Source organism: Crocodylus porosus, unplaced genomic scaffold (assembly GCF_001723895.1).
Source record: "Crocodylus porosus isolate Cpor-Errol unplaced genomic scaffold, CroPor_comp1, whole genome shotgun sequence".
NCBI classification, from domain to species: domain Eukaryota; kingdom Metazoa; phylum Chordata; order Crocodylia; family Crocodylidae; genus Crocodylus; species Crocodylus porosus.
Genome location: NW_017728949.1, coordinates 5822540 through 5836854, shown reverse-complemented (window position 1 = coordinate 5836854; position 14315 = coordinate 5822540). Strand labels below are relative to the sequence as shown.

General features: G+C 43.6%; 1 protein-coding gene across 7 annotated transcripts in view; it reads right to left on the bottom strand.

The window, feature by feature from the left end:
* NRP2 (neuropilin 2) overlaps positions 1-14315 on the bottom strand; it is a 129470-nt gene that overhangs the window by 113640 nt on the left and 1515 nt on the right. For all 7 annotated transcript variants that reach the window (XM_019553692.1, XM_019553689.1, XM_019553690.1 and 4 more), the window contains exon 2: positions 637-814. In XM_019553692.1, the coding sequence (XP_019409237.1) occupies positions 637-814 (178 nt within the window). The remainder of the gene's footprint in view (positions 1-636; positions 815-14315) is intronic.

Sequence of the window (14315 nt, the reverse complement as noted above, 5' to 3'; positions counted from 1 at the left end):
GATGCTCACAAGAGTTAACTTGAATCTGGAGGGGATCTGGAGCAGAAGTTCAGTAAACCAATTTAATCAAACCAGTTATGTCTGATACTACATCCATCCAGGTTTATCTTAAATCAGTTTCAGCCATTTTGAAAGCAGTTTATATGCACTGAACTTCTGTTGTGTTATAGATTTGAACAGTTTCTGATCAGTTATACCAATCTATGTGTCATTTTTGTCCCTGGCCTGTGTGTTCTTAACTTGGTTGGCTAATTTGGGTTAAAACAGCAGTGAAGACAAAGGCAATTTATGTTTAACTTTGGCTAGCAAAGCTTGATTTCAATTCCAGGTTGCCTGATAGGCCAGAACTCAACCTCCAAACCCAAGCTGAAACCTGAACTGCTTTGCCTTCACTGCTACTTCAAGTTAAATTAGCCAACCATATTTGAGGAATACACTTGTGTGTGTAAAGTTGGGCCACAGACTGCTCTAGGCAAGCAGACATTGCTCGCTTTGAAAAACAGTGACATAAGGAGGTCCTAGAGACTGGAACCATCCCATGGTATCACACTGCAGGGAACACCACATCCCCATATTAATGGATTAAGGACAGAAGAGAAGGAGGAGCAGACCAAAGAAAAAGAGGAAGGCTCTTACTTGCAGTCATGCTTTTCAATTTCAAAGTGAGGGTTGAAGTTGAGGATAATCTTCTGGTTCGATTCTGGGGCATAAATGACCCACTCACAGTTCTGGTGGGAGGGGTAATCTTGTGGGTATCCAGGTGAGGTGATGTAGCCAGCATCTTTGGAATTCAAACGACCCCCACACGATTGAACTATAAAAAGAAACAAGAGAACAAGTGGCTAAAACTGGTTATGAACATCATATGCCTTATAGCTGACTTCTCTATGTCTTCCCCAGTGGTTTTCTGATAAAGAATATTTTACAGGCCTTTTACAGCAGAGCAGTCCTGTACAAAGCTAATCTCTGGACATTTCCCGTAAAGGCGATTATCATATACAGGACCCTCAACACACGTACCACATTATACACAGAACAGGAAAGAAACCATAAGTGCTCTTGCCAACACACTACAGAAGTATGAAAAAGAGGCACGGGGATATCAGATCATATGGAGCTGCCTTTAATGCCTCCTTCCTACAGGCTCCTTCACATACTGTTCTGCAGCACTCGTGCATAGGTACATCGAGGGCACCCCCAGGCATTACTGGATTAAAATTCACAGTATTCCTGTAGAATATTGAAAATTCTTCATCCAAATTTGACAGGTAAAAAAACGAAGGCACAGAAGGGTTAAGCAACTTGCCTAAACCCAGACAGGAAGTCTGTGGCAGAGCTGGGAACAGATCCCAGATCTCCTGACGCGCCATCCCGTGCTTAAACCACAAGACAGTCCTGCATCTCTGTCTGCCAACCCTCTTCCCGATACCTCCCTTCTGAGTTTTGTCTCTCTCTCCTCCTGGAGTGCTTCAAGCCAACTGAGCTGTTGGAATTACAGGCTCCAATAATCAACAATGGTGGTTTTGTGGTGCTGGGCCACAAATGGCCTGGTAACAATTACATGCTAAGCAGAAGAAGCACTTTCAGTCTTGGGGTATAACAGGCCCTGGAGGGTGATTTCATTTTCAAAAAAACATTTAATCTCATGAATGCTGCAGATCTGATTTATTATTTCATGACTCATTGGAAGGAAAGTCTGAATCAGTGTCCACTGATAACATATGAAGAACCTCAACAAAGTCCCTCTCTCTGATATATATCCACATACTACATTTCTGGATTTACTCACCCTGCACCCCTACGAAATGGCCCCAACTGCCACCAATAGGTACAGCTACCTCTAGCAGATGACTGTGTGCCATAGCAGTGAAACAGTGCCACTGAACTAATAAAGTCAAGCAGCTATGCAAAATTGTGATGATTCACCAAATGTGAGCACTATTAATATATTTAAGAGGTAAGTGCTGGGCTGCTGCTCTTTGGTAACCTGATCCTTGGTTTAGAGATAGGCTTTTTTGTCTTGTAGGCTAGACTAGGAGCAGGAGAAAATAAAGTCGCCACATTAAAAACAGAATTACCTGGACACGGTGGAGCTATAAATGACTATAAATGGCCCGGTCCAGGAAAGTGCTGAACACCTTCCATTGCTACTGAAGCCATATTCAAGAAATTTACAACACAGCACTGACAACGCAAGATGTTTGTCAGCAAAGGATGAAATTCCTTAGGGCCAAAAACACTTTGTCTTGGGAAGATTTTAATTTAAGAGCTACAGTGCACCAGGAGGAAAGCAGGAAAGAGCAGGACAAAGGGGAATAAAGGAAATGCCTCTGAGATTTTGCTCCTCTAGCCCTGTCATGCTTCAATATCTGCATGAAACAGCCTGGTCTTGTGAATTATATATTACTGCTCAGCAGCTACCCAACAAGACACTATCTTCTTTGCTACAGGTGCAGCTCAGCCATCCTCCATCCAGAGCATGTTATTGTCTCCACCTTCTCTATCTTACATGGGCTTGTCAAGAGTTCAAATGGGGGAAAAAAAGAGAGGGCAGGTATGCTACTCAACGTTGATTCAACCACCCAGGCTTTCCGCAGTGTTGCTTCCCTTACTTCTGTCGCAGATGTGCTAATCTGTATTAGATCACAAAACAGAGCCAGTCCTCCTCCTCCTTCTCTTCTAATAGGGATGCACAATCTTGTACTTACTGACAAAGCACAGGGGGGAGCCTGATCTCTAGCACAGATGAACAATTATAGTGTTCTTTACACAAAGGCAGAGATAACAGAGATAATTAGTCCATCACAAATGAACCCGCTTCTGAAAGTTACCCCTTTCTCTTTCTTCAGGAAACCAAATTACATTTCTCTGGGTGCTCTTCAGACATTACATACCACAAGACGTACAGTACAACTCAGCCCCCGCACAGGTTTGCCAACACTATGTTTAGCCTGTGTGACTGAAAATACAGGTTTATCACTTGAAAAGCCTTTAAGGCCAACATCTTTAGAGGCCTATTTCTGCTGAGATCATTGGAACTTTTCTGCCTTGCCCCACCTGAAGATCTGGCCTTAAAGAACATGGATCACCAGCTGTCCCATATGCTGTCACAGCCTTACATTCAACTTGCCCAGTTCCTGTGTTCTGAGAATTGTGAAGCTGGACTCCTTATCTGGGATGATTTAGAAAAACTTCTGTGACCCATGTGCTACCTCCTGCCCTGCAAGCTCCCTGCAAAAAGAAAAAGTATGTGCCACGCACATTCACTGCAGGGAACAATAGCGACAGGAAGCCTCCTCACAGGAGGTGAGTTCGGGCTGCTCCACAAGAGAGTAATTACTTCCTCTGCAACACAGAACTATTTTTGTCTCTTCCTAATTTTTCTTGTTCAAAACCTCATTCCTTCTTAAAAATAACTTTCTCCTCATGTCTCCGATGAGAGCTCTGTGACTTTCCCTTTTTCTAAAAAAAAAAACCCCCTCCGTAGTAACAATAATCCTAAAGAAATCATGACAAGAACGTTTAAGAGCTGAGAACGCATAAAAACATCTGGTCTTGTTCCATGGGGAGTGCTTGCTCAACATACAAACATTTACAAACACACATTCTTGCACAAATCTATTTTCCCCTCTTTCCAAAGCACATGAACTCACACGTGTCTATGTGGATTTCAGACAGGAGGGGGAGAAAGAGAGGGAGGGAAGGAGACGTACACGTGCAAGAGAGATTTCATGTACTTGTTGACATCGTCATACAAATAGATGTGTAATTCACACTTTACTCATGTACACACTTTCACACCCTCTCATAAAAAGTTCACACATCATTTGCACACATGTACTCCTGAAACAAAGATAAATATTCAAACTGCAGACTATTTTTCTTGGAAAGGGTGAAGTCTTAAAGCAATGAAAATGCAGTCAATCCTTCCACACTTCATCATCCTCTATCTTCTGCTCTCCAGATTTTTCACATACGCTTACCCACTCAACTGATACCAGCTTCACCAACCAAGTCCCATAGGACCCTAGAATCCTTACTTGTATTGCATACTATGAATACTCCATTGTATATTGATGTCAGTTTATTTTGAAGTCAATAAAAGTATCAGAATCTGGCCGATCTTTGTATTTTCTTGTTAAATGAACCCAGGTGCAGAAATCTAGTGCCACACAAATTTTAAGTTTACACTTGCACATTCATGCAAACCAACTGTAGGATAGACAATGTAGGCATGATCACAGGCCTGATTCTAGTCTCAATTTAAGAGACAAAATGCAATGGGTGTTTGGAATAAATAAACAGATGGTGGTTCCACTGCATTTCTCAGCCTCATGCATACTATGTGGATAAAAATCTCACTGTAACTCTGTAACAAAGTGTCAGGATAACTCACCCCCTTGCACTTGCAGGGCCAGATTCTGTCCCAGCATTCATCCCTTCATTGCCAAATAAACACGGTTGTCCAGGAATATAGTTTGTGGCAGCATCTTGTCCATACTCAGCATTTAGATGCTGTGGTAGCCAGTACTGTATAATAAGTAAAGTGATGGAACGACACTAATTCTGAATGTCTCTTTTGTGGCACTGTACCGGTGCCAGTTCATTTTCTAATGCCTAAATGTATACGCCACAAAAATATCCAGTCAGAACCAGCACTCCTTGCTGACTACAATATGATTTGCCTCAATAGAGATGCCATTGAGTTGAAACGCTGAATTTCTTTGAAAGCCAAGGCATGGTTTACACACAGTTACAATAGTTGAAACAGCAGTATATTTTGAAAACAATTTAGTTAAATTTGCACAAAAGGCTGTATGGATGCTCATATTTCTGTCTAAGTCAGACTTGTTTCCATTTAGTTTAACTCAATTAGGAGCAGGCTTATATTCAACAAAATAGGGCACTTTTGGCATGAATAACAGAGTCCACTCAAACTGGTTTAACTAAATTGCGGCCAGTTTGTGCACGGACAGAGGATAAGGCACCCATTCAGCCCTGGAGTTTATCAGGAGTGCAGTACATGGGTTGGGTAGCATAACGGAAGCAAGCCAAGCCATGTGTTGGAAGTTATATGCATTCAGTTTTTAATGCATTCTGGCAGGTTATGTCAGCCCTAAATACAGTTAATAAAATGGAAATGAAATTTCAAAATATTAGCCAGGTCTGTCAGGTGCACAATACTTTCCACTGCTTTACACATCAAATGCGGGACTTGGAAACAGAGCTCCTGATGGAACACACCTGTTCTGGAACCGGAGGTCCTGGGTACTGCCAGGTGGAGGGGAGCTGGATGGACCACGCCTATTCTGCTGGGTCACCAGGAAGCCTTATTCTTTTCCTCTCCTGAAAGTCCTTGTACAGCAGGCATGCTCCATTGCAATGAGCAGGAGGTGCTGGGAGTGCCTGTTCTCTTGGACATCATTCTCTTTCAGAGTTGCAGGAAAGTGAGGTCATTCCAGCCTTACCTCACACTGTTTCCCCCTCCACACTGTGAACCCCTGGAAGGAAGTTACAGCAGAGACCAACAGGAAGTCCTTAAAGTACAGCTCCCTGAGGTGTTCTGCCAGGGCAAGGTTGGGAAAGCAAGGTCAGAGGTGCAGTCTGAAGGTAAGCATTGCACAAAAAGCTTCAGCCTGCTGAAAGTGTCCCTAGGACTGCAGGATTTTCCTGCAGGCCTGGGAATTATGAGCTGATACTTCCTTTTGCCCAGCATATACATGTGCACACAACTGCCACTGGAATATTACAGAAGTGAACCACAAAGGATGGTCTGGCCCAGGGAACTTCCCCTTTTTCCTGCTATGGGGATAAGGCTCCTGAAGTCTTGAATGCTGTGAAATCATGAGGGTGGTAGACAAAGAGAACATTCTCTCACTCCAATTTTCTGCCAATTAAATCTCCACCAGATTTTTGCTTGCATCAAAAGAGAAGGGCTGAGGGTATCTTCTGATCTTAGGTGCAAAAAAGACAAAAACCAACTCAGACATTAACTTAAAAATTACCATAGCTGAAGAGGCACATTTCACAACAATATCCTCCCTACCCCACCAGCTTAGTGGCTTCTGATAAGAAATAGTCAATAATCTTAGGTCACCTTGGTTTGTTGCATTCTCATGCAAAATACACATGAGACAGGAGAACCCACTACTTTCTTCCTCCTCCAAGAAAGGAGACAGAGGTAAAAGCACCAGTCAGTTCCTAACATCAGTAGGAGTTTTGCCTCCCTGAAAAGCCCAAGAGCAGCCTGGGTAATTTTCTCTGGAAAGTCATGGCCAGGACTTTGGAACAACTGACAAAGCAACTACCACCAGAAAATCCTGGGCCAGCTTTTGCATTACGCCAAGAGCTGGGTGAACATAAGCCAAGCAGACACAGATGTGATCAGTGAAGTTTATGTACCTTCCTACTGACTCCCAATGCTTTGATGTAAGGAGCTCCCTGCTACTAGCAAGGGACAGAGAGGCCTAAAGCATCCCCTTGCTGCTGTTTTTTGGGAAAGGTTATGTCAGAGTCTTAGGAGTGGGACAGGCAAAGCTCTTTGCAGCCAAATCGGGAGCATCTGTGAAACATCAGGGCCTCCCCAAGCGTGGAGCTGCCTGCCTCTAACAAAGCATGCATGTCATTCAGCCCAAGGAAAACAAATGAGCTTTATCTGGGTCAGGAGTATCACTCAAGTGCTTCTGAGGTTAGAAACAAATGAGACCAAAGAGCCAATGTTCCCTGAAATCAGAAAACAGGAGAGAAGATGGGAAAAGTAAGTGGCAAGATCTGTAGCAAAAAGCAAGGAAGGAAAAATGAGAAGATGTGTTTTTTGTTGGCTGTTGAGGCTCCATTCCCTCAAGCCAAATTATTTCCTTTTTTAAAAACAATGCCCACTTCATCCTGCTCTTTCCTCCATGGCAAGCTGAGATCTATGCTCCTTCAGATTCAGCACAAAGAGAGCATTCCCTAATTGCACCTTTCTATCCTAGTACATGTCCATCTGCTGCTCAGGAAAGACCAGATTTGACCAACAGCAGAGTGAGTCTTGAGATTGAAGTCAATGAGACCTGAGAATGCTCAGCACCCCCTCTCCACATTATGGTCATAGGTCCATGATTAAATCTTAAGCCCCAATTCAGCAAGATATCCCTGTTCAGAAAAGCACTTAAGGGCCTGCTTAAGTCCCACTGGAGTCTAATGATTTAAGCATTTGCTTAAAGTTACATGTGCTCTGCTGAATTGGGAGCTAGATGAAAAAAAAAACTGTCCTGGTGGATGGATTATTATTAATATTCATCCTACACTGTGCACTGTGCTTTAGAACTCTTTATGTAGTTTTTTATGGGGTCACTCATCACAGTGCTCTCTGAACAACTTAGAACTGGTAAAACATACTAAGCTAAAAACCAGAAGACAACATCCCCAACACAGAAAGCTTCTAGTCTAGTAAGCCAAAGAAGGATCAAACATCAACTGATTTGAAATTTCTAATTTAAACATCATCCCTTAGTTATTTTTTTCAAGGAAAGCTATCCAGAGCAGAGGAAGTTACAAAGTTAAATATATCAGCCTCAGTAAGGGAGGTCATATTAACAGTGGTATCACACTAGCTTGATTTGTGTTGCGGGATAAAGTTTCAAAGGCTTCCTAAACAAATTAACAGATAAACACACACAAACAAGATGTTGCACTTAGAGTCATGGGGCACTTTTCCTGAGAGAAAAGGAGTATGCACACACACAAATATTTGAAGATTTTATAAAATGGGAAAGTTCCCCAGGCCCTATGCCACCTCATGCGAGTCCTTCCAAACTGCGCTCAGACTTTAACTACATCTCATGCTAGAACCACAGCTAAGCTGATTTTTTTAACTAGGATTTTGTTTTATTCAAAGTGACTCCAGTCTGTCACGAGACAGCCTCATAAAAACCTTGTCTGGGCTTAAGCAAAAAAGAAAGGAGCCAATCCATCAGTTTAGGAATGCAGTCGTTTGACCACTTCCTAAGGCAAATGGGAAGGGATGCAATATATTCACTTTATAGTGCTGGACAGCAGTGAACAATGAACTCCTGAAAGCTCAGCAAATGGAACTTTTTGCAGTCAGCTTTTGCTAAAATAAATCATGTTTGAAGAACTTTTTTTTGGAAAAGAGTGAACCTGGGAGATCTCCAATACCTGTTCCTTCCTTGCTACATTAATCCATAAAATCTAATCTGAAATAGACTACTAGAATCTCATCTCTGAAAACGACAGGGCCAAATCTTCATGTGGTGTAAAATCAGCACAAGTACTTTGAAGTCAGTGGAGCTAAACCAGCTACCGTTCTGGCCCATTGACTTCAGTGGAGCTAGATTGATTTACAGCAGCTAAGGCTATAGTCCCTCTGACTTCATGGGAGCTTTGCCAGTTTACACCAGCTGTGACACTGACCCTTCATCTTTAAAAATTCTCATTTCATTAAAAAAAAAAAAGTAACCTTGATGAGATTTCTCATCCTGGCTTCACATGGTGCCACCCGCACTAACCTCATTATTTGCCATCTGATATCATAAACAAATGCAATTCCAATAGGGCAACTGATCTAATAGTGTAAGTTTATATTTATGTCCACTATTGGTCTGACCTTACTGCAAATGTAATTTTGGAGCCATCCGTGATAGGTCTGGAATAACAATTCATGGCTACTCCGGTAATCATCAGAGAGGGGGGAAGATTAATACAACTTTCAGGTTACTATGAAATGTTTTTGTATTATAACTGCTAGCATCCAAAACTATACTGTTGTTTTGATAATAGTATTGACCATAATATCAAGTTTGCATAGAACTTTTTTAACTTGTTGAGCTTTAGAAAGGAGTAGTCATGATCACTATTCTACAAACAGGGAAACTGAGGCACAAAGAGAAATTACTTGCAGGTTCAGAACAAAATCAAGAGTAAAACCCATGTCTTCTAAATTGCAGGCAGCACCTAGCTCACCCAGCCACAGTGTCTCTGTAAAATATTTGATAAACCTCCCCTGCAAAAAGGCTCATCTAGTGATGATGGAAGAAAAACAGGAGACAATTTTAGCTCCATGAATTAAAGAAGACTCCGTGCATCCATCTAGGATTTATCTGTAAAGATGTTTCAGCTCTTTTGATGAAAGGAGCTCTCTAAAGCTGTATTTATGATAATAGTGATGAGACTGTACCTCATACCTCCTTAATGCCTTTCAGGAACAACTGCCTTAGTTCCTTTTTATCAAACCTTCTTGTTACACCTCTAGACACATCACGGTTCCCTTCCTCCTTTTGAAAAGGCAAGTGACGGAGAGCCCCCAGCTGCCCCTTATCAGAGGATCTTTTGAAATTGTTTGAGCAAGTCACCCAGCATTACACTCTCTGTGATGTTTGGCACTAGGCTGCCCACCAGGCATCTTAGTGGCACACCTAATGTGCACCACCTTGCTGGAGAGGATCCTCTCATAGTTATCTTCCTGCACTCTTCTGGGTTATATTATGAAGGCACAGGAGGAGATGGGATTATTAAGAGCCTTGCTGGGCAGAAGTTATTTTGTTTTTATGATGACTTGCTCTAATTCAACTGCTACTAAACCTTAATACCAGAGCAAAAGTTATTATAGTTTCTGAAAAGTGCCTTAAACATACTGCTTCCTGCTGATTAAACATTCACTGACCAGAGAGGGAGGGCGAGAGAAAAGAAGGAAAAGTCTGTATGTATGTGCACGCATGTGTGAGCATACATGCATGGCTACTTACATCTCTCTCTCTTTCTCTCTTTAGAAGTATTACAGGCCAATGATAGTCACTGAGGAATCCCCTAAGAAACATAAGAAACCTGAAAATGAATGGCATCAGTAGGGAAACCTACTGAAGTTAGAGTTGGCCGGGGAAAACCAGACTTTCAAAATACAAACTGCTTGAGATCTAGGTTCAGGCTCACCACAGTTTAAGGTATCTTGAATAAGTTCTATCAGTTTTGTCTCAAATGTATAATGGACAAATCAGGATACTTTAAAAAAAAACCCCAAAACACAAATGGCTGAGGTCCAAGCTCCATTTCATTTGCACCACTGAGTCTGGAAAGGAGAACAGTGCAGATAAAAGGTTCCACTGCTGAAACCCATCTCACGTATTAGTCTGTGGGTCTGTAGTGCATTCTCGCTGAGGCTATCTCTATCACAATCTCTCCACATTACAACTGTATCGCTTTCTCCATGCAGCTCTGCAAAGGGGACAGGTCTACAGGGACAACAGGCAGGATTGGGACCCAGTCCAACAAGTTCTAAAGTACACAGCCCTTACTTCTGTGAATGCAATAGGTTTGTTTGGAGGAGTACAAGTTGACAGCACTGGGTCCTTGTTTTTGAGAAGGGAAAAAACACACTGCTCAGTCCAAACCAATCCCTAGACTCTGTATTCACAAAAACTCCTGTTGAAGCCAGTGCTTGTGTTTTAACTGCACATGGATAACGTCTGGCTGAGAAATTGGCTCTTTGAGGTTGCTATTTGGCTTTGTCTTCAGAGCAGTTGACCCTTTGATTCCAACTGTGATTAGAACCACGCTACTGTAACCCTAACCACGTGAAACTACACTAGAAACAATCCTGATTTATGTGGTTGTCGCTACTGCAGTTTCACCCAGTGTGTGGACAGGGATTTTGGAAATAACCTGGTTATCTCCTTGCCTGTGTGTATTATAATCAGAAGTGTCACAGAGCTGCTGTACGGTAAGGGTAAGAATGGAGTTGTTCACGCCTCCCCCTGCTCCCTGGTGTGTACATTCGCTGTCATCTTTCTACCCTTTCTGGATTAGATGACTGTATTCCAGAGACCCCAAGGGGGAAGTGAGTGATGCTTGTGTCTACAACTTCACATCACAATGAGGAAGGGGGTTTCATTGCTCAGTTCTCTCATGCTGCTGCAAATTGCCCCCACTGTCATGGCTAAATGCCTGACTTCTATTTCAATTTCAGATAGGATTGCAGTTTCCAGATCCATAAGATTTATTTTTATAGCACAGCTGGTCTATCAAAGGTCACATAATTTGGCAGCCATCCCAATGCTTAAACAGTAATTTTTTCTTATTAATACAACTGGGGGTCCCACAAGATAGGAGCCCAGCCATATCTGAACCTGACAGCTTCCTAAACCTTATGAAGGATGCGTTCTCCTCCAAGGCTATCTACGATACAAGGCCACAGTGCCCTGGAACCCAAATGCACTGGAATTCTGTTTGGAAACAAATCCAGTAGCCCAGTGGTTTTAATCCTTTTTTCATTTGCAGACCCCTAAAAACTTTTGAATGGAGGTACGGACCCCTTTGAATGTTAAGTGTGGGTATTCACATACTTTTGATTGATCATAGTCATCTTTCACAGACTCCTTAGACGTAGTCTGTGAGGCCCTAGGAGTCTGTGGACCACAGTTTGAAAGCCCCTGCAACAGGCTATGTGGAATGTCTTACTATCAGAGTTGGGGGGGAAGCAACCACTTCCAGCACAGCAAGCTAGTTTGCTTTCTGATCTCAACCCTCTGGGTCAGGCACAACACACCAAAAGAGGAGTAAATGTCGCAAGGAAGAAAAGTGGGAAGATGAAGATGGGAAGCGTCTTTGCAGGGCTCCTTGGGGAAAGCATGTCAGCTTCTCACTGCACACGCCACAAACAGCGATTATTCTGTGTCAGAAGAGTTAGAAAAACAAATACTATCACTCTGACATATGGGTCTTAGTCCCTCACTGAGCACGTATTGGCCCTTTTTAAACAATGGTCCTGACAACACCTGATTCCTTTACCAAAGTAACCCCCAAAAGGCAAAACAAAGTCCCTTTATTTTCAGGAAGATCCTAGTTCATAGGACTTTAACAAAAAATAGTGGGCATGCAGGTTGGTGGGTGCAAGCAAAAGGATTGTTCTGGATGTCTTTCTTTGTAATGATCAGTTCTACTAGATTACTAAAGTTGTTTCTAAAAATACTAAAACTTTCAGCAAACTATCTGAAAGTCTATGCGAGTGAGCATTGCTCAGAGTTGCATAAACATCATCCAAATCACTCTGTACTTGGATCACTCAATGCCATTACTTTCTGACTGGATTATTTCTGCAATAAACTGCAGGAAGATGAAAAACACACTGCCATGTAGCCATGGGAGTTATCTTCCAGGGTCTCCCACCCACCCCCCTAAATTGTTATCTTAATGTTTGCATGACTACCTACAAATTGGCAGCTGCATTGTTTATCTCTTACAGTAAAAATATTGCAGGAGGTTTTTTCTATGTGGATTATCTTATTATTGTCTATTAAAAACATCTCCCCTCTCTACTTACATCCCTGAGGGGAGCTTAAAGAGGGACTTTTATAATAGGAGAAAGCTTTCAAATATACCAGACTGAAACACAAATCCATCCACCACTGACATGTTTTTCTTATCATATTGGCCAATTACTAAAGTTATTTGTATTCAGAGCAGTTTGGCTCCTGTTACAGCTTACCTACACCTATTGGCTTCACTGTATTTGTGATATCACAACAGTTTCTGATGTCATGAACAAGCATAACACGTTTCCACACTTTCACACAGCATTTGATTCCAAATTAGGAGGAGAAAAACTCTTCCTGAAACAATAAATTGTATTGAACTCGATGGCACAAGGCAAAGGTAAAGAGATACAAAGCCTTTCACCTCAAGGGACCCAGCTTCTCCAGGAAAGGCGAACACGCAGCACGCTGTAAGGTCACGGCTGCGGCCATTCAGTGCATTACTGAATCGGGACCTAGATTACAGCATGGCTCTCCCAGGTAGTCAAAGCATAGGCCAGTGGGACTACTAGGTGAACTCAAGAAGCAACAGCTGGCCCTCAGAGTTGTGACCATCTGATGACATAGGACTCCCAACAAAATTTCCCCTTTTAACCTGTGATAAACCTCTTTGCCCTCAGGTGCCTTGTACTGGCAGATGACCACATGAAAAACCTATTTGTTTTCTACTTGAATAAAACTCCCCCCCCCCCAAAGCATTGCCAAAGATAGAGGCAACACCATTTGGCAATCAAATTTACATAAAGGGTGTTTGCTGGGGATGTTTGCATGTCATTCCTGTAACCCCCCCCCCCCCATTTTTTCCCCATTTTGTAGTTTGAAGTAGCTTTCTGAGCCAGGGGATCAGGTGATGCGAGAGCAAGAACATGTAGAAGGGGACAACTGGTTTCTCCAAGAGCTGTTTTCTTGAAAAAACAAACAAATGCCATTTAATGCAATCAGAGGTGCAGGTTGTAGCCCTTTTGATCCAAGGACATAGGCAGATAAGGTTCTTTGCGTGAATCTGATATCTTTTATTAGACCAACTTAAATAGTTGGAAAAAATTTTTTAGCAAGCTTTTGGATTTAAGCAGCTTTCATCAGGCTGAGGAAGTCTCTGCAGTTGGTGTGTGCAATCTGCTCCATGCCAAAGGTAGCAAAGTGGATTCTTCAGGAGTACTTTTGGGAAGAAATCCTTCCTGACAGGGATGAGTCTGAGCAAGGGGAATGCAGTCAGGAGCAAAACATCCCCACAACACTCTTACCGACTTTGGAGTCAAAAAGGCTGCCAGGAGAGGTCTTAGGAGCTCTCTTTCCCTGGAGATCCCCGGCAGAGGGCCCATCTGGCTGGTTGGTGGTGGCCGTTGTGGAAGGAGTTTAAGGGTCTCATGCAAGACAAGTACAGTAGGGCAAGGCCTGTTTTTGTTTTTCCCTTCTAGGGACTGCTCCAGGGGCAGGGCAAGGAACCTACCACTGCGGCTCTCCCAAGCTACAGGGGATGACCTAAAGGGCTGCCGCTTGGGAGCACAAGGCTCCAGCGGCTGGTCTCAGGGCTGCAAAAGCAAGCAGTTCCCTGCCCCTCTCCGCTGCGTATTCCTCACCGTCTCGGTCTATTTCCTAAGTGAACAGATGTCCACATCCCCACTGGCATTAATTGGCAGATTACTGACAAAGAAATAAAGCGGGGGAGCAAGGAGGGGATGGCCGCGGAGCCTGCACCGCCCCACGCCCTCCCCCGCAAGCCGCGCGTGGGGCAGCGCGGGAAAGCCCGTGCCGCCGCAGCCTGCCAGGGCTCCGCTTGGCCGAAGCCGAGCACGGGCTTTGCTTCCCAAGCCACCTCGGGAGCGCCTCGCCCGCCGCACGGAGCCCCGCGTTTCCCCCGCTGGGGCCGCAGGGCCGGGAGGCGGCTGCCGGGCCCGTGCGGCGGGCGGGGATGGCCCCCGCCGCAGTGAAGCAGGACGCAGCACCTCGCGGCTTCTGCTTCCCCGCCCGGAACCCCGCCCGGGGCAGGCAGCTCCCTCACGGGAG